Here is a 27,364-nt window from a genome sequence, read left to right on the forward strand (position 1 = left end):
CTGCCCGGACATTTCACCAGTGGGGTTAGCGGCCTTCATTTCTCAGTTCTGGGAAGTGGCTTAATTTGTTCCGCCCTCAGTCCTCAAGGCGGCTGGTCGGCGCTCGTTGTCAAGCCAGAAAGGGATGGTCCCCTCGCTGGCGTCGCTGTGTCCCATGGTGGGATAAAGACATGAATGGGTGGCTCCCTCACCCCCCCCCCCTCCCCCCCGCCGATGAGGTTGTTGGCCACCGCAACCGCAGGTCAATGGCACCGCCGTCGCCGCCGCGCCAGCGGCATGGCAAGACAACGGTGGCGGCAAGGCAGGAACACGATACCTATCAACGTGTTGAACGTGGAATTGTGTGAAATAAGACAGCCGCTAACAAGGTGAACGTACAAAGCAGGGGACTACTTGACGAGACCGCCACTGACTTCAGTGCGAATAATGGTGAATGCAGCTATATATGAACAAATGCAAAGTCATGCGTGTATATAGAAAAACTTCCGTCCCACCTCACTACTACATCGATAACATTTCGTTGGAATCAGCCTCATCATATAAGTGCATCGGCGTCCACATTACTTATTATCTTAACTGGTCTCTTCATACCGAGAACATAATTGAAAATGCTAATCGCATGCTTTGCTACTTACGTCGCAACTTCTTTAACGTTCCTTCCAATTTGAAACTACTGCTTTATCAAACACTAATACGATAAAAACTCGAGCATGCAACACGTGTATGGCACCCTGCTCATGACAACTTCATTAATGATCTTGAGCTGGTGCAAAATAACTCTGTGCGTTTAATCCTTGTTAACTACAACCGCACAGCGAGTATAACTACTATGAAGTCTAATATCTGCCTCCCATAACTGACATCGCGTAGAAAAGTGTTTCGTATCACCCTGTTCACAAGCTGTACCATCATCCCGCTCTTCGTGATCACCTCATCCCCCATACAATTTCTGTATCCCGCCGCATAGATCATGATCACAAAGTTGGAAGTATGTCATGCAACAGAAAATGCTGCTCGCAGTCATTCCTGCCGCGAACCTCATGCGACTGGAACCACCTTACCGCAGAAGTTGCCGGCACTGAAAATTACGAGCAGTTCCGCGTAGCACTAGCTAACATTGTATATTCAGGCGCTGTTTAATATTTATGTAATCAACTGTATTTTTCTCTCAGTTTTCGTATATTTACCATTCCCCCTGTGTAATGCCACTGGCCTTGAGGGGTAAATAAATAAATAAACAAACAAACAGAGTAATATGCAAGCCTCTCACACAACATTCACTAATATTTCTTTCTGTAATAACGATTTGTAGACAGCCTAAAGGCTCATATTTCACTGACGGGAAGGTTCATTTTTCAGTCACAGTTCCATACTGTAGAGCGCAGGATAGCGCTTGTGCTGCATAGTTCTTCTGTGTGTGTCATTGTAGGCGCTATTGTTTGTTTTCTCAAGTACTATGCACCGTGTATCCCAAACTGAAGTTCTTCTAAATCTTCTTTGATATTAGCAGTTGCAAATTCAAGCCTTCTGCAGGATTTGAAGGAGGCCCAAGGAGACGAGGACTAATTTTATGCATATGCAAATGTAAACAGCTAATCTATCTGTACTATTGTAACTTGCATTCTCTTTTTTGCTTTATGTGCTGTTCTTATATTTCGTGCCATAATGCTGAATGTCGTAATTTTTGTATGTATTATAGTGCAAATTGATACTGTATGTCTGCTGTCAAAGTGTTTTCTTTTTCTTTACCGTAATGCGCGATTGTAATGTTTATCTCTTATACTGTTTGGTGTACTTTCCATGTTCTTTTAAAGTACCAACTTGTTTTTCCTACGTTCAAAACTGTCATCTAATGGTCCCCTGGGCCTTGTCAAGCTGTGTGCACAGCTTTTAGCCCAGGGTGACCAGCCAGATTTTTCTGGTAAATAAAGTGCATTGACTGATTTATTACTTCATTGATATGCAACTTACAAATGATTGGAAATGAGGGGAACATGTGCACAGGGCGGAAAGCGCGTGGTCTGCAAGGAAACACTGAGGTGGCCCCGAGAAGGGCCTTTAGTAAGGACGACATCCGTTTTGTGCCTCTTCACTAAGCAGCGACGACACGGCGTGCGCAGTCCTCGTTTTGCCCGAGCTGTCGAAGCAATCCTTGGTAAAAAAAACACGAGGGAACAAAGTCGTGCTGTGTATGCAGATGCGATCGCCTCGTGGTTCCATTCACAGCGAACAACCATCCGGCAAGCCCGGCTCTTTCGACGGATTCAGGAAACGACTGAAAAGAACAAAAGTAAGGAGCGAAGAAAGGTGCACTGCTTACAGGTTAGAACACAAAAACAAAGCTAGGCGCTGCACTCGTTTAACCCTGCAACGAGGCCTAGCGCGGGTTCTGATGTCTGGCGCCGATTTCGACAAACAGAGGGAACACGGCCGCGAGATTGGATGCCCGCAATCTTCCAGGAAGCAATGAAGCGGCCCTGAAAAGGCCGTTTGGAGCAGCTCTTCAACGTCAACCTACAGCGGCGTGGCGGCGAGCAGTAGGCCCAGCGTCCGCGGCGAACAATGACATCGGCTTCCGAGAAGCATATCCAGGGAACGATGCTGCAAAAACAAAGTTTCGTTACAAGCACCGAAATTTGGTGAGCCCTCAATGCACGAGAAAACTTGCGACAATGTAGTTCAGTCCTTACCTCGGGGTTGAGAATGCGCACGCCCGACAAGCGCGTCAGCGTAGCTGTCAAACGGCGGTCCTCAAAGCGCGCCTGATGCGGATCCTTGTAGTGCCGCGGCAAAAACTTTAAATACGAGCACGACACTAGCCACGTGCTCCTGGCGAAACGGCGAAAGCCGCAAGCAAAAACTGCACAGAAATTTCAGCTGGCTGTCGCCGACGAGCGCACCACGCTCGAACGCCATAGCTGCACACGCCTCTAAACGAGCGCGCCGAGGATCACGAAACGAATGCCCGCTCACCACGCACGCGCGGCGCGGCGGGTGCACCTAGCGATTCCCCAGGCGCTCTAGGGAGAGGTCGAGAAAGGCGCGCTTACGCCACGTCCGGTTGAGAACGAGGGCGAAGTCAAAAAACGTCACGGAGAAGCGCATCTCATCGACCAATCAGCGTTTCCAGCCTGCCTACCCGCAAACGCTTCTGAATTTTGAGCCTCTCCCGGGCGCGGCCATTTTGCACCGACTGGCGCGCCGCGGTGCGGGCGTTTCTTTGGGGACTGCGGGGCTGCGGCAGTTCCGCGGCCGCGCCTGCATATAGCCGCGCTTCGGGCGCTAAAAAAACATTGTCGAGCATACTTCCGCTGCGTGGCTGTGTTGTAGGAAGTATTTACGTTATCAAAGCGATGACATTGACGCGTTTTAATGACATTTAGTTTGACATTCAGGTTATTTGTGCCGGCGCTTAGAACGCGCTCGTGCTTATATCGAATTCCGTCTTGGTGCTCCACCGCAAAGAAACTTTTTGTTCAATATCAAGCATTAGGTGTGCGGCTAGCATGCAATTCCGATTCCCATGCACTCTTATTCCTTCCTGCCGGCCGGCCATAAAGCCCCCCCCCCCCCCTTCCACAAACAGGGCTTTCTTGTCGCCGCGCCAGTTTATCAACAAATTACCGCTGTGAGCTCGCTGAGTCGCAGCGCCTACAGAAAACAAATTTTGTCATGGTTTATGCAACCTGGTGCATAAAAACGTACTTTCGCTTAATTTATCAAAGCTTGAATAGATATGAGCAGCTATTCCAGCTTTCACTAATTCTGAGGTCCGAAGTCGCCTTATTTTATTCAGGACCTCTCGCCGCGTGTGAGAGCCTTGCGTAGCCGTTTGGCTGAGTGTGGAAAATGTAATGAAATCGCGCATAGTATTTTCCTATGAATAAGGTAGATACCGCACCGCTGCGGTGGCTCAGTGGTTATGGCTCTCGGCTCTGGCCCAAAAGACGCGGGTTCGATCCCGGCCGCGGCGGCCGAATTTCGATGGAGGCGAAATTCTAGAGGCCCGTGTACTGTGCGATGTCAGTGCACATTAAAGAACCCCAGGTGGCCGAAATTTCCGGAGCCCTTCACTACGGCGTCCCTCATAGCCTGAGTCGCTTTGGGACGTAAAACCTTAATAAACCAAACCAAACTAGTGTAGATACCAACAGCAGAGATACTATAGATAAACCTTTACCCCCCAGATCCCTCTGACATGCGTGCGGAAAAGGCAGCTGAAATCGGTAGCGGTCGTGCTTGCAATCCTGTGCATGAAATGTGTTTAATGGGAACAAGAGCAAGCTCAGCGCAAGGATGCCGAACACGTACTGGTGATCGAAAACACGCGCTCCGTCGGGACAACCTTCGGTCTGCAGCTCGCCTATCCAGTTACTTCTACACTGAGTCAAATCAGTAGATCTACATTCTGATGCATAAAATTATCATAGATGATATCGCACGTAAAAGGTAACAAACAACAAACGACACGACAGCGCAGAAATCTGCTTAGAAGTGCCGGTTTCCAGTCCGTACACTACCTGGTCGACTACCCTCGGATGTCACGTTAACGAGTAACTGCGCACAAGATAACGGCAGTACTGTCTGGAAGAGGGAAAATGTGAGTAGTGACGCACAGCACACACCCTCATACTTTAGCTGATGGAGCCCAACAACGGCAGAAGCGAACACGTAAGCATGCGTTCTACGCGCGGCGCCGCCGCGACCCGCAGTCCCTCGGGCCGCGCGCGCCGACAGATGGCGACTGGTGTCGAGAGTAGGAGCGCGCCCGCAGCCTGCGTGCGAGGGTAAAAAAATCTGGTCTATAGAGCTCCCGAAATCCGCCTGGCGTAGCGTCGCCGATCTGACGTATCCGACCGCAACCGGCTCTCTCCCGCGCGCCGAAAACGTCGGAGTATAACCGCGCCTTTAGGCAGCAGCTACCAAGCGCGGCCTCGCCACGCGACGGCACCAGTTGGGCCCCGGGTTTTTGCGGCAGATGGTATGACGTCATAGCAGAGGTCAAGCTAAAGGTCAATGGTAGCTGCATTGGCCTCGCCACGCGAGGAGCTGAAAGTGAAAGTAGTATTGCTTTCGCAATAAAAAACTATTTTCGATGTGGACACGGTAATGTATGGCACAAAAGTAACTGATGCCCGACTTAGTGATTAGTATCCTTGTGCACGCTGCCCTTTCTGGAGTTTCTATAAACAGGGAATAAAATTTTGAAGACAAAGTGAAACTCAGTCTGTTGTTCCTGCCGTGCAAACATGTCTGAAAAAAAATTTGCATAGTCTCGTCTGATTTCTGTCTGAATGTGAGGTCAAAAAGTAATGCTAAAGTTTTACTCCCTGGATTCACAGAATGGATTCACAAAAGCAGTGGCCACCACTGGTGTGTATACTGGGCAGCAGAAATATCTATCGATATTTTAAACCATGTGTGCAGGCCGGTTCAGTGACAAGCAGTATTTATTGCAGACAGGAAGTGGGCATATGAAGACACAAGGATGTGACCTGGTAGTTCACGATACTAAGTCACTGGCGGTGTCACATCAGAGCCGTTTCACTCTGCTACAAAGCTTACATTTGCTACTTCATGCATGTGATATATTCATATGTGTGCACTATAGTGACTATTGTGTATCCCTGTGCTTGTTTCAATACTTTGCTATAATATCCCAGCCTTGAAAAATCTATCTCCGCCGCCTGAGAGGAAGATCTCAGCAGTCTCAGCAGCAGTCGCCACTCCAGCTACAGAGACTGCTGCAATCTGCAATACAGAGGACTCTCCTGTGTTTGAAACTCAAGATGACATGGTACACCTGGATGCTTTCTCAAAAGCCAGAAATAATGGATTAATGAATAATAATAGCTGGGCAAAGTTTAATGCAGTTGTCAACTTGGAAAATAGGCATGGATAGCTGTATCTCATTGCTTGTGGGTGGTGTTGTGTGTGCTGAAATAATGCACTTTTCATTCGCTTCTGTAAAGCAGTTTTGCAAACTACTGATCTTTGTTCATTTTTGAGAATAACTGGCGTAATTTATTTTGCATTTAAGACTGCCAAAAGTTAACATAAATACTCGTTTTCAAGCAGTTTGGATGATAGAATATAATTAATGAAGTGCATAGAATGCATATATATCTGCGGTTTTATGCCTGCAGGTTGACATCAGGGAGGGGGCCCTTATCGCTAAAAACACTTGGACCAGAATTAAACAGCCGAAGAAAGACAGTATGTTTGTAAAGGAGCTCCTGGTGGCAATTTGGGCTACAGCAGCACTGAGGGGTCGTTCCCTTCAAGGTAATAACACAGCAGTGTCACTATTTGACTATCGGAAAGTTGATGCTTTTAAGAAGCCCTTTTCTGTTTATATTACACACACACACACACACACACATGCTGTAATATGTCATTTTCACAGGCAAACTAGCCCTAAGTACCCGGACTGTGAGAGAAAGTGCCCTTTAACGCCACTAAAAGTCACAGTAATGCGCGGTTAGTACTTACAGCTGTCTAGGGCAGTTTTAATCTGTTCTATTTCTTGCCGCATTGCTTGCGCTTGTTATGAGCTTGTTATGTCTTCCTCAAAGCTTGTGTTCTTTTTGTGGCAGCAATTGAAGCACACTGAAGCAGATTTTTCAGTTCGCCAGATTCGATATTTCAAAATGTAAAATGAGGCCAGCATTGTTACTCCACTTACATTGAAAAGGTGGTTGAAAGAATTGGATAGAATAAGTGCTTTTATTTGTTCGAAAAATCAATATGAGGTTATGTACAAAGGACAAGTACAAGTGTATGACCAATATGCAATCTAACTGCTTCTTCAAAAATATACAATGCATCTACTTTGACAGTTTGGAAGTTTCCATACAACACTGTGGAAGCAAGGCAGCGTACTTGCATGGCCAAACTCTTGAGTCTCCTCTTGCTTGTGTTGTTCGTAATGTGCAGTTTCTCTTTATGGAAACAGAATGCCACAAGGAGCGCCTGGCCAAACAGGGAATGCCGGCACATATGCTTTTTCTGGCTTCAAAGCAGATGAGCCATTATGTCGTTGAAAAACTTGCCGACATTGAGAAGGTGGCCAAGAAGTGCGCATAATCCATGTTGTACTTTGAATGGCTTTATACCTAGACATCCAGTTTTGTCATTAATGGTGCTGGCATGCTTTTCATAAGTCTATCACAACAGCCTGCCCACCTGGAGGGTGACTGTGTAATTTTCTGTCTGTGTAATTTTCTGTTATGAATATTGATCAGGTGTGGTGTTCTCGGTTTTGTGCCAAGTGAAACGTGCTTTAATTAATGTTTTGCTTTTTCTTACCGTAATCTTCTTTTCGTTTCATTTTGCAGGCAGCAACATAGAGGAAAGCAGTGAAGGCGTCAGGCCTTTTTTTCTGCCATGAAGCACTCATCATCAGCCTGACTACGCCTACTGCAGGGCAGAGGCCTCTCTCATGTTTCAATTAACCCTGTCCTTTGCCAGTTGTGGCTACCGTACGCACTCAAACTTCTTAATCTCATCCGGCCACCTAACTTTCTGCCGCCATGTTTTTCTTCTCTTGGAATCCACTCCATTACCCTTAAGGACCACCGGTTATCTTACCTTCGCATTACATGTCCTGCTCAGTCACATTTCTTCCTCTTTATTTCAACAATGATGTCATTAACTCGCGTTTGTTCCCTCACCCACTCCACCCGCACTGCTTTCTTGTATTTGTATGCTGCTATGAATATATTGTTTCCAACTGTTTTCTTGTGTTTATATTGGATGCAAATGTAAACAGTGCGCCCTCCATTCCACAATCTACTGGATTCTGCTAGTCAGGCTCACTGGACACAAATTGCTTAGTAGGACAGAGCAGTTAAACTGAATCGGTCAGACCTATTGATCACAGTGTCTCACCAGTTGAATTTTCTCAAGCTAATTCAGTGCAATTGCACTCATGCCTGCCCTGTTGTATCCAACTGGTGTGTCCCACTGACCATTGCATACTGTGGGTTCGACCCGCTAGATTCAACTGGTGTGTCCCACTAGAGCCATGTATACTGTGGGTCTGACCCATTGGGTCCAATTGGTAAAGTCCCTCTGGACCCATTGTATACTCTGGGTCTGACCCATTGAGTCCAATTGGTGCGCGCCACTGAACCCATTGCATACTGAGGGTCTGCCCCACTGGGTCCAAATGTTGTGTCCCACTGGACCCAACGTATGCAGGGGGTCAGGCCCATTGAATCCAATTGGTGTGTCCCAATGGGCCCAACCTATGCAGTGGGTCATACCCATTGAATCCAGTTGGTATGTCCCACTGGACGCATTGTGTGTAATGGGTCTCACCTATTGGCTGCAATTGGTGGTGGGCTAAAAACACAATTGAGAAGTACAATTGGCTACAATTGGTTCCAATTGTTTCTTTTGTACTGGGCGGAGCCCTTCACCACGGCATGCCTCAGCCTGAGTCGCTTTCCGATGTTAAACCCTCATAAGCCGGAGAGCTAAGAGGAACTGACACCAAGTCAGCACTGCAATGATTTTCAAAGTAATTTCAAGCAGCCTGAAGAGATTAAAAGGAATGAAAAGGATCTCTGTAGCTCCCTTCATACAGGAGAACATCTCTGAACTGCCTTTTCTGCCTAACCTTCTCGCAATTAACGCGCATTCATTTGGTAAGCTGCGAGTTGTAGCTCTCGTGAAAGGGTTGTAAAATAGGAGGTGGAGGCATCTGGAAGCAAAAAAAAAGATAGCCAGTTTTAGCATGGAACTCGTATGTGCCATCTCCCAAAGTGCATGTGCTGCAGCCGAGTGGTTCATGAACAGCGCCGCAGTATGAGCTGCAAGTTCATTGACATGATGTCACGTGACCGCGCTGCTTCTGATGCTGAGGGGATGCAACAGCAGAGAGGTTCATTGCACAACACTGCTTTTCTTAGAATGCCCTGCTTTTTAGGCCATAAAATGTCATACCGACTTGCAATAGATTTTTTTCTTGTCTGTGTGATGCTAAAAAATTGTGCTTTGATATATCTCATTAAGGTACTATCTGCATGGAAAAATATTATTGCCTTTCACTGACCGTGGAATGAGGTTATACAGAGGTGCAGCATTACATGACATGCTGACAGTCACAAACTATACATAACTGATCGTGCACATTGCTCGAACAGTCGAGCACATTGCTCGCACAGACAGTTGCTCCTCGGAGCATTGGCCACTGGGTCTCAGACCATGCTTCATGCTGCGTTTGCAGTAGCTGATGATAGAAAGTGCCTTGCAGCCAATTAGCAATTTCCCTAGATTCAGCGGCCAATGCTGCACAGTGCTAATCTGGGCGCTAGCAATTGAGTTAAGTCTGTGGGTAGTGGCACAGAATGATTAGAGACGGAAATACTATTCGAATGAAAGCAAGAATTAAGAGGCACACACAGAACTTTGAGCCACACTAACTCAGATGACATGCTAAAACATGCGTAGGCGCGGACAAAAGTAAACGGAGCATGCAACTGTCTGAGAATATTTTTCACGCGTCACGTAATTGTATTTTCCAGCAGTGGAACGCGCAAGCTGGTAGAGGAGGTTGGTGGGCTTTCTTCTAGACAAACAACGCTTCTACATTAGCAATGAAGAAAGCGTGATTGCACTTCGAACGCACTAGCGTGCTCCGTTTACTTATGGCCGCGCCTGTACTTATTGCGAAAAGTAACCGAGCAGCCGGGATAAGAGCTGGCGCGGGCTCGCAGCCATGAGGCGGTGCTGCGGTCTCTAGTGCTGCCCCCAACTCCCCTCCGCCGCACTTCCCCGCTAAGTATGCAAACTGAGTGGACTTAAGCCTTCGCTTTCACTCTACTCCTTTGGATGTTAAGGCAGTAAGCCGATAGCACGTGCAGCTTTCCATTTCGCGCTTTAGGTGAGGACGCGGGCTTACGTCAGCAATTTACACTAAGAGCCAAGTAACAGGGGCCAGCATCGAAGACCAAACTTACACTGCTCGGTTTCGAGCACATCACAACCACTGGTGTGACTCTTCGGTAGTGACTCTACATTTTGACAGTGACTCTACATAAAAGATAATTGCGCACATTTTGGCACCCTGTTCCGTGGTTTTCTTAAGAGAAGTACTCCCACCTTGTTGCTGCTGTTGCCACCAAAGGGCTGTCAATGCACCTGTTGCAAAGTTTCTTTGCAGCATCTTCATCCTAACCACGGCCACTTTAAGACAAAATCCACTTTCCTATCCTTCCAATTGGCCTGTCCTGTGCGAGCTGTTGCCACTTTAAAGGAGCATACACATCTAACTTTTGGGTGCGTGTTTTCTGTTTTGTAATGATGCGCAAGGCATTATTATACATGGAAAGCTACCTGGTATTGTCCTACGACCGCTAAATAGTTTACAATCGAATTTCTTTTTCATGCTGTTTCAGTTACGGTTTGAACAGCCGGATGAGGACTAGGACGTCGAAGAGTGCTTTTATGTCATTTGAGTCATGATAAAAACTACAATATAATCCCCCCTTCCACATTCATTGTCATTCCGGCTCTTGACGAAGGCTGGCTTTAGCACTGTAGTGAATTAAAATGGTGAAACAGCGATTACATTGCAGTTTTACCATGCTTCAAGTGGCATAAAACCACTGTATGACGTCAAAACCATTGTTCCGCTGTTGAAACCGAAACAGCATGACAGAAAAATACGATTATAGATCTTTTAGCCGTCGTATGTGAATACCACGTGGTGATTCATGCGTAGTATTCTCTCTCGCATCATTTCATAGAATAAAATACGCCACCAAAATTAGATGTCTACACTCCTTTAATCCCGTAAACTTCCTAACCTTCGAGTCCAATCCATTTCCCATAGCGACCTTCGGCTATCTTGCCTCAGCATCCCATGCTCTGCCCATGCCCATTCTCTCTTAACTTAGACTAGGACGTCAATAACTCGCCTTTTTAACATGACCTGCTCTCTTCCCGTCTCTTAAAGGAGAGTAGGTACCAAATATTTCCATGCGCGTTTTTTTCTTCTTTGGAATGATGCTGAAGAAAACAAATATAATTCAAGACTTGAAATCCCCCTATGAAAGACAAATAATTTAGGAGTGAATATTTTTCCCATGCCATTTCGGTTTAAACCGGCAAACGACCGCCATGACGTCACAGACGGGTTGAGGTCATGCGAGTCATGAAGAACTGTGATACAAGTGCTGCTTTACGTTTTTTGCGACTCCAGCTCTTTAGCAAGCTTGCATAAAAGTTGGTGTGAATTAAAATAAACGAAGCAGTGAGCACAGTGCAGATTTTGCATGCCTCACACAAACTGAAATAGTCTGCAACGTCACAGATGTTATTCGGCAGTTCAAACCCAAACAGTATGAAAGAAAAAAACAGTTATCAGTTTTATTGCGAAAGCAATACTGCTTGCACTTTTCTGCCATCGATGGAGGTTCATCCTTCGCTCCGGCGCGCTACCACGTGACGTCACGAAAAGAGGAGTGCTGGGGGCCCAACTCGTCTCATCGATGGAGGTTCATCCTTCGCTCTGGTGGAGCTGCGGCGCGCTACCACGTGACCGCGTGACGTCACGAAAAGAGGAGTGCTGGGGGCCCAACTCGTCTCATCGATGGAGGCTCATCCGCCGCGGCGCGCTACCATGTGACCGCGTGGCGTCACGACAAGAGGAGAGCTGGGGGCTCAACTCGTCTCATCGATGGAGGCTCATCCTTCGCTCCGGCGCAGCTGCCGAGTGAGGGCGCTCGCTAGACTGGGATAAGACGGGGCTGCGGCTGTGCTCCTCGCAGTGCTGTGCTATGTCGGAGGATGCGTACAAGGCGAGGCTGGAACGGTGTGCCGCGGCCAAGCGACGGCACCGTGCCGAAGAAACAGACGAAGAAAGGGAACAACGGTTGGCGAAGCAACGTGCGTATGCTGCAGACTCGCGAGCACGCCGATGTCATCACCGATGTACAGACCAAATGCCATTTCTTTACGGATCACCAAAGCGTGTTCATTGGAATAAATAAAGCACATTTACAGCAGACCCATGTTGTGTCCAGATTGAATCCATACGGGTAACCATATTAGGAGAACCAAGTCGTGACCAGAGTTGCACTATACGGGAAACCATGTTCAACTACCAGCAGAACCAAGCGCAGCCAGGTGTTATTTCTTTCGCAATCAGCCAGGCTTAACCAAGATAAGCCTTCAGCCAATTTTTTACCACTTATTCGCACAACTTTTCTCATGAGCTGCACATCATTCAAAAGAAAGAGCACGCAGCTAAAATATGTTTTCTCAACACCTTTAATGGTACAGCTATAATTTTCGTTTCCATGGCTTCTTGCACTGTCCTCAAATGAAGATTAACCCTTTTTGCTAACCTGTATGTTTCTGCCCTATAGGCGGGTACTTATTTGTTTAATGCAGCTGCCTAACAACAGTAGACTGCACAAGCCTGACAAGAGCTTACTGCTGAGAGATGATACAGCATGAGTGTGCATGGCCAGTGCAGTTCAATGATTGTTGCGTGGCTACATCCTGACCATGAGAGGCGTGTTTGCGGATATTCAAAATGCAGACTGTACCAGTGTGCTGAATGATGTAAGCGTACAACAGTTTTTTTTAATCCGGAGCCCTGCACTACGCCATTCCTCATAGGCAACATGTTGCTTCTAGATGTTAAAACTCACAAAAAGAACCAACAAATCCTTATACCTATACATCGCAATGTCAACATCAAAGTTCGAGGGATACACATGAAATGTACGCCTGCTGGAAGGAAAAGATAGAAAAAAAAACATGCAAACAACAGGTTTACATACAAAATTGCTCCTACACCTGGTAGTAAAAAAGCAAAGAACGAGAACATAACGCAGTTTCTGGACCTAGAAGAACGCAAGGGGAATAAAGGCCAGCTTCTGCGCCTGGCAGAAGCTGGAAACTAAAAGGATAAACAGCACACCCCCTCTTGCTGGCACAAGTTCGAAAAAAAGAATCACAAAAATTGAATTTAAGGCGGTGTGTCCGGCGGCTGCATGTGGTTGCGGAGCAGCAGTTTCAGTAGCCCGGCCCAGTCTGCGAGTATCAGATGTCGGCCTGAGTCTCCACTCCGTGGCAAACACTGCCATGTGCTGTGTTGCACATGCCGCCTGCTGCAACACGACTGCTGCCTGTTGCACCGCAGCTCATGCTTCAGCCACGGCGACGGTATGAGGAGCGGCTGCAGCATCTGCTGCTGTCTGGCTCTGCAAAGAAAAGGAACTTCTACTCCAAGTGATTAAAGAGAGCTGGTGTCATTTCCACGATAGAAATTATGCACTGAGATATACAGGACAACGCCCCACAAGACATGGTTTTACACACGACAATTAGGCACGCTAAACAGTGAATGCCCATACATTATATTCTATTTATGTGCTAAATTCGGTACTTTCTGTCTCCACATACCTGACTGCTGCTCTCAATGAGGCTTCTCCAGGTCGCCGAGGAGTCGCTGGTGGAACTCAGCGTCGTGATGGTTCCGCGCCCGCCAGGTCAGCGTCACGCCGAGTTTTCACCAGCAGCTGTTCCACTGCATTCTCTTCCATGCGCCTACTCCTTCTAGGCGGGCGTGAAGCTTGCTGTCTTGGCCCTGGCTGTGGCTCCTGGGGTCTCTCAGAGCGAAACCTGCACTTATCATTGAATGCAGCACGCTATAGAATAAGGAAACTGATCTGTAGAATGTACGAGTGCACTATGTCCCTTATAAATGCAGATGCTCTTAGTGATGTAAAGAACGAACCATTCAAGCAACATACATCATGTGCGCATTCACCAAACCAATAAGTGCCTTCACAATCTCCAATGCAAGAGGACAAACTTTGCGCAAGCAGAAAATGCCTGATTTGCAGTAGCCTTTTGTGGATAGTGTTAATAATTGTGGTTATACGTCTAGCCCTGCAGATGATAGTAATTGGAAGCACCTTCCAAATAGGGTCTTGCGGAGGCTACATATCAGCAGGCCGACTCACCGGATGCAGCACTCAGCTTCTTGGCAAGGAGCTCTCACAACAGCACGCTGTTGCGCTGTCATCTATATGAAAGCATTACAGCACAACTGATTAGTGGACAGTTTCAGCAAAGCGTGTTGTGGATCACAATATGAACGGCTACTTCATCTGAGGCGCAACGACGACCAACACATCCCTAGGAACTTGACAAAAACACTACAAACAAATTCAGAAATTGCATTTCCAACCTCCATTTTCCGCACTCAAAGTACATCAAACCCAAACATGCGCTAAAAAATTTGCACAACTCACAAGCCATACAGGTGAATCGTGAAATGGTTTACCTACCTTATGACATTGGTGAAACTGGTGCTGGTGAGGTGCTGCTGCTGCTCAAGCCATGTGAGGACATCTTCATCTTGTTCCGTCTTTTCCAGGTGTCCACGTACGTTGTCCAACATCTGCAGGCAGCGTGCTGGGCTCTTTAGTGCTACTTTTACCTTCAGTGAGCCAAGGGATCTGAAGGCCGGAACAGATGAAGCGTTTTTACGGCGGCACATAGGTGATTTTCGCTGCACGGTACGAACTTGACGCCCGACGTCGAGAAAAACGCCCGCCTCCTCCGATCTGGACCCGCCAGATATGGAAGCTCGGCGAATCGTGAGACCGGAAGCGGCGGGTGAAGCGAGCCAATAGCAGCGCAGAAAGCCTCCTCTTCCGGTTTGGCCGCCTCTGCCTGCCGCCACCGCCAACATGGCCGGCGTGCTACGCAGTGATTTTGGCGCGGAAATCTTATTGTAGTGAAAATAAACGCGTCATCAGAGATGTCGCTTTGTTTGGAGAACACGGCCGAATCTTGGATCGTAATGCCTGCGTTTCCTTCCTGAAGCGAATGTGTCGAAGAAAACCGCAGCCGCTGGTGTACGCGGCTGAGCGCGGGCGTCGAAAGGTACGGAGCAGCTTACGTTCGAGCACACAAATTCTTATAGATACTTATGCACGCGTGCTAATATTCGTACAGTGGTGTCGAAGTGAACACTTTCGTGCTTTTAACAGAAAGGGCAGCGTCGCTGCTCTCACAGACCTCTTTGATCAGTGGTGTTTACCACTGATCACATTTGCTTTCGCGTCGAGGGATACACGGCGGCGCCCCGCCGCTTCTACGCTCCGTGTATCTCCAGCCGGGCGTCGCGCCTCGACGTTTTCTGCCGCGCGAATATCGTCGAAAAAAAAGACGTCGCATGTATCCCGGGCTTTAGTGATGCTATCAGGCTGTCCTCTGCTCCTTGTGCAGTTGGGTCCTGATGAGGTAGGGCAAAAAGACGGCATTGCAGTGTGATCATTGCCTCAACAGGAGCTGCATCATGAAATATAATTAAAGATACAGTAACAAATTAGCTTTCCCCGCATTGTTAAACACTTCTTTATCTTATTTCCTCTCTTTAAAGTACGTATGCCTTTTTTTTTAAATAATGATAATACTTTATTGCGCCAAATATTTAAAAAAAAATGTACAGAAATCCGGCCTGCCAAAGCCTCATAGGGCTTGAGTGGCAGAGCCCGACAGGCAGCGGAACCGCGCAGATATACACATAGGCAAAAAAAAACACATTCAAAATAACGGACATCAAATTAGTATGATGGTGAGAACAAAATAGACACAAGACTCATGTTACATGAAAGAAAAAAAAATCCTCATCAGATTAAATTGCAAGGAAGAAAAACCAAAGTGGCATGACTATACCTCAGATCAATGCAATAAATACAGCAGTAACCAATGAAATCACAAGATTAATTTGACAGGTGGTAAAGCACATGCATGATGTCGTAAACCCTCTAATTAATGTATCGCAGCATCTTTTTTATTTTGTATTTAGTTTTTGCCCGGCGAGCACTTGGAGGTAACCTGTTAAAGTGAAAGGGAACGTAATAATCTCTTACACGCCTTCCATATCTTGTAGACCGTCGGGGAATACAAAAAGGTTCCTTCGGTCGAATAGACCGTGTGGGAACATACGGAATCTTATAGTCACTAAGTCAAAAATGTTTCAGGACGATCATTTCCATCAAAAGGCGATCAAAATCAGGTAGAGAAAATACCTTAAAGAGATCAGAATCGGAGGGAAGGCCTAAATCATAGCCGATATTTTTTAATAAAGATCGTAGGAGAGAATTAATCCTGCACTTCCAGCGAACTGCACAGTGACCATAAATCGTTATGCCATAGCGCAGTATGCTATGAGCAAGGGCGTTTACGATAACTTTGCGTATTGAAAGCGGCATGTAGTACCTGATGTTGTAAAGCACACAGGAGACGGTTCGGAGCTTTTTACAAACGTGGGACAAGTGATCATTCCATGAAAGAGCACTGTCAAAGTATAATCCTAGGTATTTCACTGTATTTGTATAGCTCAAGGGTACACATTGACATTGGGAACAATCAGATCCGTGCAAGAAAAGGTGATTGTTTAAATCTACCTTCTTCATCGGGCTGTGAAAGCATATAAGCTGAGTCTTAGAGCTGTTAACTTTAATTAGGTTGTTTGAGAACCAGTCCATAGAAATTATTGCTGCAGCTTGAAGAGAAGAAATTGAGTCAGAGTAGTTCGGTGACTGGGTTACAAGTACAGTATCGTCAGCGTACTGGTACAGGCCTACAGGAACAAAGTTTGAAAGGTCATTCACGTAGACGTTAAATAACAGGGGACTAATTATAGAACCTTGCGGAACGCCAGCTTTAATTAACAAAGAAGCGCTCTTTGCCCAGCCAATGGAGACATATTGCGTTCTCTGCAGTAAAAAATTTTCCAAAAGCGAAAGAAACACTCCACGGAAGCCTAACCTGGACAGTTTACACAATAACACACTGTGACACACGCTGTCAAAAGCCTTGCTGACATCCAGAAACAGTGCACACACCACTTGGTTACGTTCAAAAGATGGCAGAAAAATCCTCCAAAAGCATTTCCGTCCCTTTACCTTGTACAAAACCATATTGACACGGTGACATGATTTTGTGCTTATCTAAAAAACTTGTCATTGTAAACAGCAGATGTTTTTCTAATATTTGAGTCAAACAGGGCAAGACTGAAATAGGACGATAATTCTCATACCTATTACGTGCACCACCTTTGTGAATTGGGGTAACTATAGCCGCTTTCATGTTCACCGGGATCATGCCGCTTGAGATAATGTTGTTGAACAGCGACAGCAACACGCCTTTAAGTATATCGAATAAGGTTCGCAAATCATCAACTGAAATGCCATCTATTCCCACAGATCTATTGCGTTTAAGACCAAAAATAATTGAACAGAGGTCATCCTCACTTAGCAAAGGTAGGTGTGCAGATTCAATTGTGCTGTTCTTCAGAGTACAAAATAAGGGATTCTGTTGCGCACTGCCCGAAACTTGCAAGAAGAACCTGTTGAATTCATTAGCTATTTTTTCTTCATCAGTGCCGAAATACGACACAAAATCTTTGCCATCATTGCCACGCCTTTTGACACCTCGTAGATTGTTAATCAAAGACCACGTTTTTCTAGTATCAGAGCCTGCATTCTTGAACTTGTTACGAAAATGTACTCTTTTAGCCTGACGAATCATTGCGTTTACTTTATTTCTTGCAACCTTAAACTTGGACCGTAGCAGGATAGATGCAGGTGCCCTTTTCGACTGGGCCCAGAGCAAATCTTTTTCTTTTATAGCTGATAGTATATTTAAGGTCATCCATGAGTTTTCTTTATTGCGCTGCCTGATTTCAACCACGCGAGTAGCCGCTTTCTTAAACTCTTGTAGTAGCTCAACAAGCTTATCATAAATGTCTTTCGAGGGCACGTTTTCCAAGAACACTTCCCAATCGTATTCCGATGCCAGTCGGTAAAAGATTTTGGGATCGCAGATGGAAATTTCTTTTTTACCGCTATCTGCTGTTGGAGGGTTCGATTTCCGGGCTAAAGAACAACAGACAAAGTAGTGGTCTGACAGCTTTGCTTCGACGATAGCAGATTGTAGGGCAAAATTCGGAGCACTTATATTTATGTGGTCGATGCAAGAGACGACAAGTTGCCCCGACAGAAATTCTTCTCGCGTAGCTTTCTGGATAGTTGGTTGCAGTCCCCATTTTGATAACAGATCAAGATAATCTGAGACCAGAGCCCTAGAAGGGCGAAAGGTATCTATGTTAACATCGCCTATAACACAGATATAATCTTCATGCGAGTGGGCTGAGAGGGCGTTGTCAAGTTCGGCCAAAAAGAGCCTGCCATTGAAGCAGGGGGGTCGGTATACTGAAAAGAATATCAGAGAGAGAGCTGGCGTGCTCAAACGCAATGCTACTACTTCTGCTTGCTGGAAGTCAGAATTTAGCTCTATGACAGTCCAACTGTCTCTCACAAAAACTGCGACACCACCCCCTTTTCTAGCAGGTCGGGTACAGGAAATTGCTTGGTAACCTGGTATTGCATACTGACTGAAAATATCGACTGAAATATTGATTTCCGTCAGTACAAATACGTCAAATGTAGAACGAGAAGGTGAAGTTAGTGCCATGAATTCATCCCAGTGCTTTCGGATACTGCGGATATTAACGTGCGTCGCGCAAAAAGCAGGTTGTGCGTCACTTGTGAAAAATTTTGTTACTTTGGAAAATGTTGTACATGCAAGGAATTCGAGATCACCCATGCTCAGCAGATCTTATCCAGGTCAGACATCTTCTCAATGCGGATAACAGTCTTCACTTCTTCTGATTTCTTAGCCAGAACTTTGCCGTTACGCGTCCAAACAAATTTGTACTGCTTTTCTTTTCCCTTAGACCTGGCCAATCGGAAAAGCTCCTTGTTTGTCCGTGTCAAATTTTCGTTGAAATACAGCCGAGGGTGAGACTCATCCGTAGGTAAATCGCGAAGCTTTTTCCGTAGAGCAAGCCATACTTCTTTAGACGCCACGTCACGCATCTGCACAAGGATAGGGGGAGACGAACTGTCCTTTTTCGGCAGTCTGTGTATTGAAGCAACTGTATTCGCTTCAAATTCTGAAAACTCTAGTGTCTGAGCTAGATCGCCCATGAAAGAAACCAAATTCTCATTAGGGTTGGTTGGAAGGCCATGTATTTCAAAGTTGCATCGCCTGCTGTACTGTTCAAGATCATTAACTGCGCACCTTGATTGATCCAGCAGCTCAGCTTGAGCGACAACAGTCTCAGAAAGTGATTCCACTCGGGCATGTAGCTGAGTTAACTCAGCTTGGTTCGCTTCTAGGGCAGACATGACAGAGTCATATTTATTAGAAAGGAACTCAATTGACGTTTGGATTTCAGTGACGGTTTCAGCCATCTTTTCACCTGTTGCCTTAAATTGGAGCAGTTCCTCCACTTTAGTTGTGAGAGCTTCAGCCGTAACTCTCAGTTGGTCAAGTTTGCTGTTAACTGCAGAGAATTCATGACCAAAAGAAACGTCACTATCATCTGAGTCTGAGTGATTGCTTGCACTAGATTCGCATGATGGGCATGTCCAGGTTTCACGCTTAGCAGTCGACATTTTTGAAAAAGCATTTTTCGTAATAGCAGAACAGCTCTTTCCAAAGTGGTAGCTACTTTTGCAACGGGAACAAGTCAAACACTTTCCGTCCACGGGTTTGGAACAAGCAGAGCATGTAACAGGCATTTTTGCAGTCAGCGGCAAAAAAAAATACAATATATCCAGTTTCAGCAATTGGCAAATCAAACTCACCTGCCAAGAGCGAGAAGCAGGATTAGACAAAGAAGCGGATTGCCGCTGACTGCGATGATGCCTGGGTGTTGACGGTTTATATAGCTGTTGGCAGCTTCGATTTTGCGTCGGCCAGGTGCAGCCGATGTGTCCATAATTTTTGTTGGTCTGGTAAAACTCAAGAATGAAGCGGCATATGCCCCTCAAAGGATGTTGCGCAGCCAATTTCATCGACCTATTTTCATGAAGCTGAAGTTATTCCAATTTAGCCATGGTTAATCCCCTTCCATCTGCCACCCTATCGGGCTAACAACATCGGCGCCATTGGTTGTAGTGCCTCTTTTGAAGGCATTTGGTGCATTGTTCTTGACTTGTATTAAATACCAGCATAAAATTAGGCAACAACTTTTCTGAAGAAATCATTTGCTTTGGGGGTAGACTGAAATACTCATATTACATGCTACAGAAATAATGTCCATCCTATAAGGAGGAAAGGTTCTCATGCATTCACACGTGGCAATAGTTTAGGCAAGATTTTTTTAATGTTTCGCTTTTTTTTGCGTAATACAGAGTTTTTGTGCAGTCTTGGCATACCTCAGTTGGTGATGGTGTGTTCCTGGGGCCCTCTTTTGCACCTCCTTTAAATACGGCGTGGATGCCTTTGCAGAAATTTCTTCGCATGGTATTGTCTGTGCACGAGCATGTGGCATCGCGAACACAGACGTGGCATGTCGGGCATGCGAATGCACACTGCTCCATACAGGCCCCGCTTCGGATTTCAGTGACCACATAGCTGGTGTTTGAGGTTATCTGCGATTGATTTGACAATTTTGTGCCGCTCTCGTGTCTCCTTTTGAAACTGACTGTCCTTATTACATGCAAATTTCATGACGGGGTCGAAAATTTTGTCTCTGCTCAGGTTGAAGAGAATGGAAGCCAATTTGTCAATTCTCTTGTTTGTCTTTCCCTCAAGGTAGACATATTTGAGGACCCTGTGGAGAGCCTCGAGCGTCATGTTGGTGTTGATTCCGGCTGCTGTCCGGAAGCATGCTGCCCAGACTTGTGGACGCTGTCCGTAATGGGCCCTGAAGTATTCTTTGAAGCTTCCTAGGCCATTGGCCATGTCTTCTTCTTGCTCGTACATCATGAAAGCATCCGTGAGCCTTTGAAACTCTTCCTTTGTTTGCGCTTCCATGACTGTTTGTAGTGCCTGGAAAATGTGCATGCAAGGAAAAGGGAAAGCAAATTAATGATCTCCTTCATGTGGGTTTTCAAGCTGCACAGGAGCTCTTGGTACTATGTATGGGCTAGACTAGATGTCAAGAGACTGTACAAGTGCAGTGTAATTTGCATAGGGTTTCTCACCTCATTGAAGAGCCCTTCAACATATACCAATATCAACATATATCAGCATATATTATGTAATTTTCATGTTTCAGGGTTTCCTTAGCTGGGGCACATGTCACTGGCTGCTGCCCATTTTTATAATGTCATTGCTGGCTCATATATTGCCAGCTGCAGGCCTTCTCTCTAAACATAATGTTCTTGTTTCATATTTAAGTTGACGCTGCTATTAATCAATTCTGTCAGATTTTCTTATGTTTGCATTTGGCACTCGTGCTCCTTTTAGTCTGATTTTGCTCATTTGGTAGTCATACCTTATAAGTGAATGCTTGCACTTCACTTCCTTTGATGTGCTTTTTGATTGCCTCTCTCCAATTCTTATCAATGTTCCAAGCACATAGCAGGCGTTGTTCTGCGTCGCCCATGACGGCTCTCCAGGCGTTGTAGAAGGATGGTGCATCATCGTTCATGAATACACGAGCTCTTAATGTTCCGATCCTCTTCTTGATTGAGGTGAAGAAGATCTTCATCGCCTTTTGGTCTACTTAGTTTGTAACACAAAAGGCGACTGGGAATCCTGCCCAAAATTCATCTATGCAGAGCTGGGTGATGAGCTGGAAGACCATAGCCTGTGGAATAGAGTAACGATGAAATAAGTTTTCCTTTCAGAGCAGGGGTAACCATACTTATGGCATTAATGTCTGATGGGTGGTTTTTATTGAAGATATGTTCACTGTGCACCACCTGCAGGGCCCTGACAGAATGCCACCTAACAGTCACGTTCTGAATTGCGCTCAAAAAGACAATGGCCACTTTTCGTTCATTACTGTGAGTATAGCTGCATTCGCAAAAGCGCATTCTTATTGGTTTCCTGTTCCCAGTGATTCCTTCCCCAGTGGTGTGCAACAGAAAATGTGGAAGACTTAACTTCACCTTAAGAGCATGATGCAATAGCCTTAGAGCAATCACTACAGTCCCTTTTGGTCCCATGGTACACCTTTTTTTCCAGTCGTCGACACGCTTGTTACCATGATATATTGCTTTATCACAGATCATCCATATTAATTGTTCGCTCTAATTGGTGACTAGAGTAGAGTAAACAATTAATATGGATTATGACGTGTAATAATGCTAATTAGTGACATTCGCCACGGTGGCTCAGCGGTTATGGCACTCTGCTGCTGACCCAAAAAACGCGTGTTCGATCACGGTTGCGGCGGTCGAATTTCGATGGAGCCGAAACTCTAGAGGCCCGTGTGCTGTACGATGTCAGTGCAGGTTAAAGAACCCCAGGTGGTCGAAACTTCCCTAGTCCTTCACTACGGTCTCTCTCATAGCCTGAGGCGTTTTGGGGCGGTAAAACCCCATAAACCTAAGCGTGATCTAATTAGTGATCTGAAATTAAATGTTCCTGGGACTGGGCCATTTGTTTTTGCGGCAGCTGGTCGATCGTTTTTAGTTTTGTCGGGACACAAGAGGCCCGTTTTTGCGCACCATATGCCAAGGTGGGATGCGGCGCATGCTGCCGGAGTACGTAGTCTCTACTACTGAGGTTTACTTTAGTATGAGTGGCTTTTACCGGCAAATTGTTGCGAGTGTGAGATTCCTTTCCGCGCGGTTGTGAAACGGAAGAAGCTGTACCGTGCTTTCTGCAATATAGTTTTCCCAGTGCCCTTGCAGAGATGTTTTAAAGAGGGTTAAAAAAATGCAGGTGCCGCCAGGAATAAAGACCTTCTTTTTTAAGATGCACACTGGTACCTTACCGGTTAAAACATTTTTAGACGGAAAGTAATTTTTTTTTACCCTAGCGATCTCGGTGTTTAAAGAAAGCCGGAAACAACAGACCACGTGGTTTTACACTGTTGTGAAGGGGTTTATTTTTGGGATGTATTGCAGCGAACCCTACAGAAATAATTACCACTTGACCCGTATGGCATCCGGTACTTATCTGTAGACAATGAGAATGGGGTCCCGTTTGACTTAATAATGCTTATAGGCCTCCACTGTATATGGCGCTACCATTGGGATAAAGAGGCAAGACCTGCCTGAAGTTGCTTCCGGGAAAGCATGGACTGGTTTCTGGCCATCCAGACAGCCGCTGCGGAACCTCCGGAGTGGCTCTCGAGACTAGAGTTGCTGTGCAATTTGCGTGAATTTTAATCTGACGAACCCACATTCATGCTGGCTGACCGCTACAGTGCCATGTGTATGTACATAGCATTTAGTGTGTTTTGTTGATTGTGTTTTTTGTATGCTATGTTTCAAAGCCAGGGAATAAATAAAAGTAGGAAGGATGAAAGGGAAAGTCCACGGGCCTGCCCACTGGCTCGGGCTGAGCCACACTCGCTGCAAGTGTGAATAGCTTTCCTCGGTAGTCATGCACAGCACTCAGGTGGATGCGAAAGAGTATGGTCATTTATTGAAACCTACTTTACCTTCGGGTTTCGTTTTACTTCATTTGACAATGCTATTCTGTCTTTTAAGTTCCTAATTTTGCCAACGACGAATTTTTTTTACGACGCTTAATCTTCTGAGAAAGTTGTGTAGGTTTCCTTTGCATAGCTGTAGAAATACACTCTGGTCAAGTAATTCCTGGAGCTAACGGTGAACACCCCAAACGGATAGTGGACCGAGGGATGAATAAGGCGTGAATGGAGAAAAAGAAAGCGGCGCCGCAGTGGAGGGCTCCGGATTAATTTCGGCCACCTGAGGTTCTTTAGGTACGCTGAAATCGCACAGTACTGGGGCGCGTTTAGCGTTGCGTCCTAGGCAGTCGGACGCCTTAGTCAGTGTGCCGCTGGGGCGAGTGTTGCAATACAATGCAGAATAAAATAAAAAAAAACGCAAGATGACTGCAATGGTAAGGCACAAGATGCGAAGAAGTCAATACCAGATGCAATGCAGTTTGTTTGTACTGCCGCTGAAAGAAAAATTCAGGGAGGCACTTTGTTGACCTCAAGTACAGTGAGGCGGTAGCCTTAAGCGCGGTGTTGCTGCTTCTGTCACTGGTGTGTGGTTAAGATGTTAAGCTTCGCCTCTAAGAGTGGAACGCGTCAGCGTCTTGAAAGGCTGCCAGGGAATCCACAGAACGCCATCGCCTGTTCGGCTCTACGCCTTGCTCGTCGGAAAATTGGTTTATGACGAAAGGAAATGTATCTGTTTCGCATATCTCGGTGGACACCTGAACCTCGCTGTAACGGGAAGGGAGGAAGATGGGAGTGCACGAAGACACCGTATTCACTAGACGCGCCTTTGTCCATTCCAAACCATCGAGCTGGCATGGCGGAATGCTGTAGTCGTAATCTATCAATGTCTTCTGTTTTGGGAACCAGAGTTATGTGTCAAAGCCAGGCAGTAAAGAAAAAAAAGCTGGCATGGCGGAGTGGTTAGCGTGCCTGTCTCGCACTCCGTAAACTCTGCTTCGATTTCCCAACTCGGCCAATTTCCTACTGGGTTTTATTTATTTTTCTGGTCTGGCTAGAAAGGTTAATTAGGCTAAATGGTTTGTTAACTAAACATAGTCCGTCTTACTTGGAGCGTCACTATACCATCCCTTTAATTGGCTGTATGGTTACTAGCCAAAGTACAATTAGCCCCGTTTGAAATTCGCGTTGTGTGACGTAACGACCATTTCGACCAATTGAAAAGCGTGACATTGCTATCGATCACTCCTGCTTACAACGATGAGGCAATAAGGGCTTCGCCTTAAAACGCGCATAAAAAAAAGAGCTGCTGCTGGAGCAGAAAGAAAAGCCAGGAGTGAAGAATAGGCTCATGCCAAATCAAGTTCCGAGAGAGGCAACCGGCGGCATCGTTATTGAAGAAGGGAAGGTTATGGCAATTTCCTCGCTGGTGTCCCAGAACCCTCCTCGCAGCGCCGCCCCTCCTCCTCGTTCTCTTTTTCTCCCTTCTCTTTTTTGCTTTCACAGCTGTCGCGCTCTTCGGTTTATTCCTCCGGCGAGTCTGCCTCCGCGCACCGCCGCCGCGAATCTGCGCGTCTTATAGACCACGCGGTCTGTGTTCTTTAATATTTTTCATGTTTTATAGTTTAACTTCTTTATTATTTTGTTTCTTTTGATATTTGCATTTTTTCATTTGTTTTATTTCACTCACGAAACCCGTGCGCTCAATAGATGTGCCTTTTCTCTAATATTTTTCGTGTTTTATGATCTAGACTACCCTTGAAGGGCCAAACGCCCTGGTTCGATTCCCAGTCTCAATAAAGTTGTTTTTTTTCTTCGCCGGAACTCGAACACACTTGCTAGCACTCCCTGCTCACGACAGTATGAGGCATTAAAGGCTTTGGCCTTAATAAAGCGATTCTGCTCGTATTTTCTTTCACAGCTGTTCTGCTCCTGGCGAGCTTCTAGGGCGGCCGGCTCGCGAATTTCGCGTTGCCCTTCGAGCCATTTGTGTGGCCGGCACGTACTTAAAATGGCGTTAAAGGGCGATCCACACGACGGTCCGTTCGCCCGCGGCCCGCGCACTACCTGGTCTCCTTCCGTGATATTCTCTCGTATTACCGAGACAAACGATGGGAATACGCACCCCCCCCCCCCCCTCCGTCCCTCACCATAGCGCAGGCTGCACATTGGCGACAACTACAAACCCGGACTGCTCAATACCCAATACTGCTGCATGCCCGATACCCAGACCAATTCTCGTCATCATGCAAACTTTTGCGGTAAACCAGGCGCCACTACGATTTACATCATTGGCAATAAACGTTTCCACCACCACCTGCGTGTTCACGCGTCAGCACATTGAGAGGCGCGCTGACCAGGCCGCGGTCCAGAAGACGCGCAGATTCGCGGCGGCTGTGCGCGGAGGCAGACTCACCGGAGGAATAGACCGAAGAGCGCAACAGCTGTGAAAGAAAAAAAGAGGTTAAGAGAGAAAAAAGAGAACGAGGAGGGGCGGCGCTGCGAGGAGGGTTCTGGGACGCCAGCGAGGAAATTGCCGGTTATTTGTTCACTGCGCTCAAAATTATAACTTCTGTGCCGCTACAACATTTTTTGCACCATAATTAAGCAAACAGGAAAACAACAAGCCGATGACGAAGTCTGCCTCGCCACCGGCATTCATGTAGCGAACGTGCAAGATTGCTTTAGAGCGCAGAAAAATCAAGCTCACCAACGGCTCTCGGCGGTGTCACCACGCATGTCGGAGCCTCGGATCGAGTTAACCTCAGCAGAGCCGAGTGCTAGTCGGTTGGAACGTTCGAAGCGTGCCAAATAAAGTATTTTCGCACCTCTCACCTCAGTTCAGAGAAGGGTCCAGGCAGGACGGCGATGGTCAACGTGAACATGGCGAGAAGAAACTCAAGAACGGCTGCCGGTCGGAGTGGTGGCGTCCACATCTCCCAAGCAAGCTTGGCGCGAGGATATAGAGGGTTAGGGTGAAAGGCTCTCTTGCTCCCAGACTGGCTACGGAGACAGAGTCGCGCTGGCTGCCACTTTCCCACCTTCTTTGTCACTGTCACTCCCTTGATGCTCATCGTCAGACTCTCCGCGATGGCTTCCGCGGTCTCGCTCTACCCTGTGCATGTCTGAATGACATCCTCTTTGCTAGAGCCCCACGCGACAAAATATGTCGCGCATTTAACCTCGTTCTCGCATTTCTTGAGCAGTCGTGCTTACGAGCACGCTTCCGAACAAATTCCTCCCAGCGCACATTCTTGCCCCCTGTTAACTCACCAGGCTCTCGGCTCGGCGCCGCCGCTTTCACGGCCCCACTGCGCGACTCCGCTCGCTTGGGATTGGCCCAACCTCTTGTCCAATGAGGGGCCGCGCCTCTCCGGAGTCCCCTCTCCCCTCATTTCTCCTGCGGCGCGCGCGGTGGTCGGTCGCATCGCTCTCTCTCCTCGTAGACTACGCACCCCGCTCCCACCGCGGCGACTACCGGCTCTGGCCGATCTCGTTTACGGATGGCGAATGCCTCGCTCTCCTTACTTGAGACCCGTGTTCACCTGTCTCGTGCCTTGTTTTGCCCATGGCCCTGCCTCATTTGCCTCCTTCACCCTTTCTATCACTATTCTTTTAATCCCATTCCCCCAGCGAGGCGCAGCGGCGGTGATTCCCTCAACAAGAGGAGACAGTTGAACGCACCTCGTCCCCCCCTTCCCTCATCATCTGTAATCACTCCTCGTACTCGCTGTAGTCATGGCTGTAAGGACCGGGCGGCCGCAGGGAGGAAGGAAAACTAAGGAGAGGCCCTTCGTATTCCCAATGCATTGGCGAGAATGTGGCGGAAGTGACGTCAAAATTTAGGCTTAAAAAGTCGGGCCACTAGCAACGTTGTCGTTGCTAAGAAAACTCGGGCCACTAGCAACGGCGTACGGCGTCGTTGCT

The 27,364-nt window shown here is 46.8% G+C and overlaps 1 protein-coding gene across 1 annotated transcript; it reads right to left on the reverse strand.

Annotated features, from left to right (window-relative positions):
* Positions 1 to 20,295: 20,295 nt before the first annotated feature.
* Positions 20,296 to 26,691, reverse strand: LOC149369722 (uncharacterized). Its single transcript, XM_089576910.1, has 3 exons — positions 26,148 to 26,691; positions 21,329 to 21,643; positions 20,296 to 20,880 (listed from the first exon to the last, which is right to left on the reverse strand). Exons 2-3 carry the CDS (start codon positions 21,542 to 21,544, stop codon positions 20,449 to 20,451), a joined length of 648 nt encoding a protein of 215 aa, XP_089433036.1. The 5' UTR covers positions 21,545 to 21,643; positions 26,148 to 26,691; the 3' UTR covers positions 20,296 to 20,448.
* Positions 26,692 to 27,364: the final 673 nt, after the last annotated feature.

This window comes from Amblyomma mixtum, chromosome 1, assembly GCF_055824585.1.
Source record: "Amblyomma mixtum isolate Tamu chromosome 1, ASM5582458v1, whole genome shotgun sequence".
NCBI classification, from domain to species: domain Eukaryota; kingdom Metazoa; phylum Arthropoda; class Arachnida; order Ixodida; family Ixodidae; genus Amblyomma; species Amblyomma mixtum.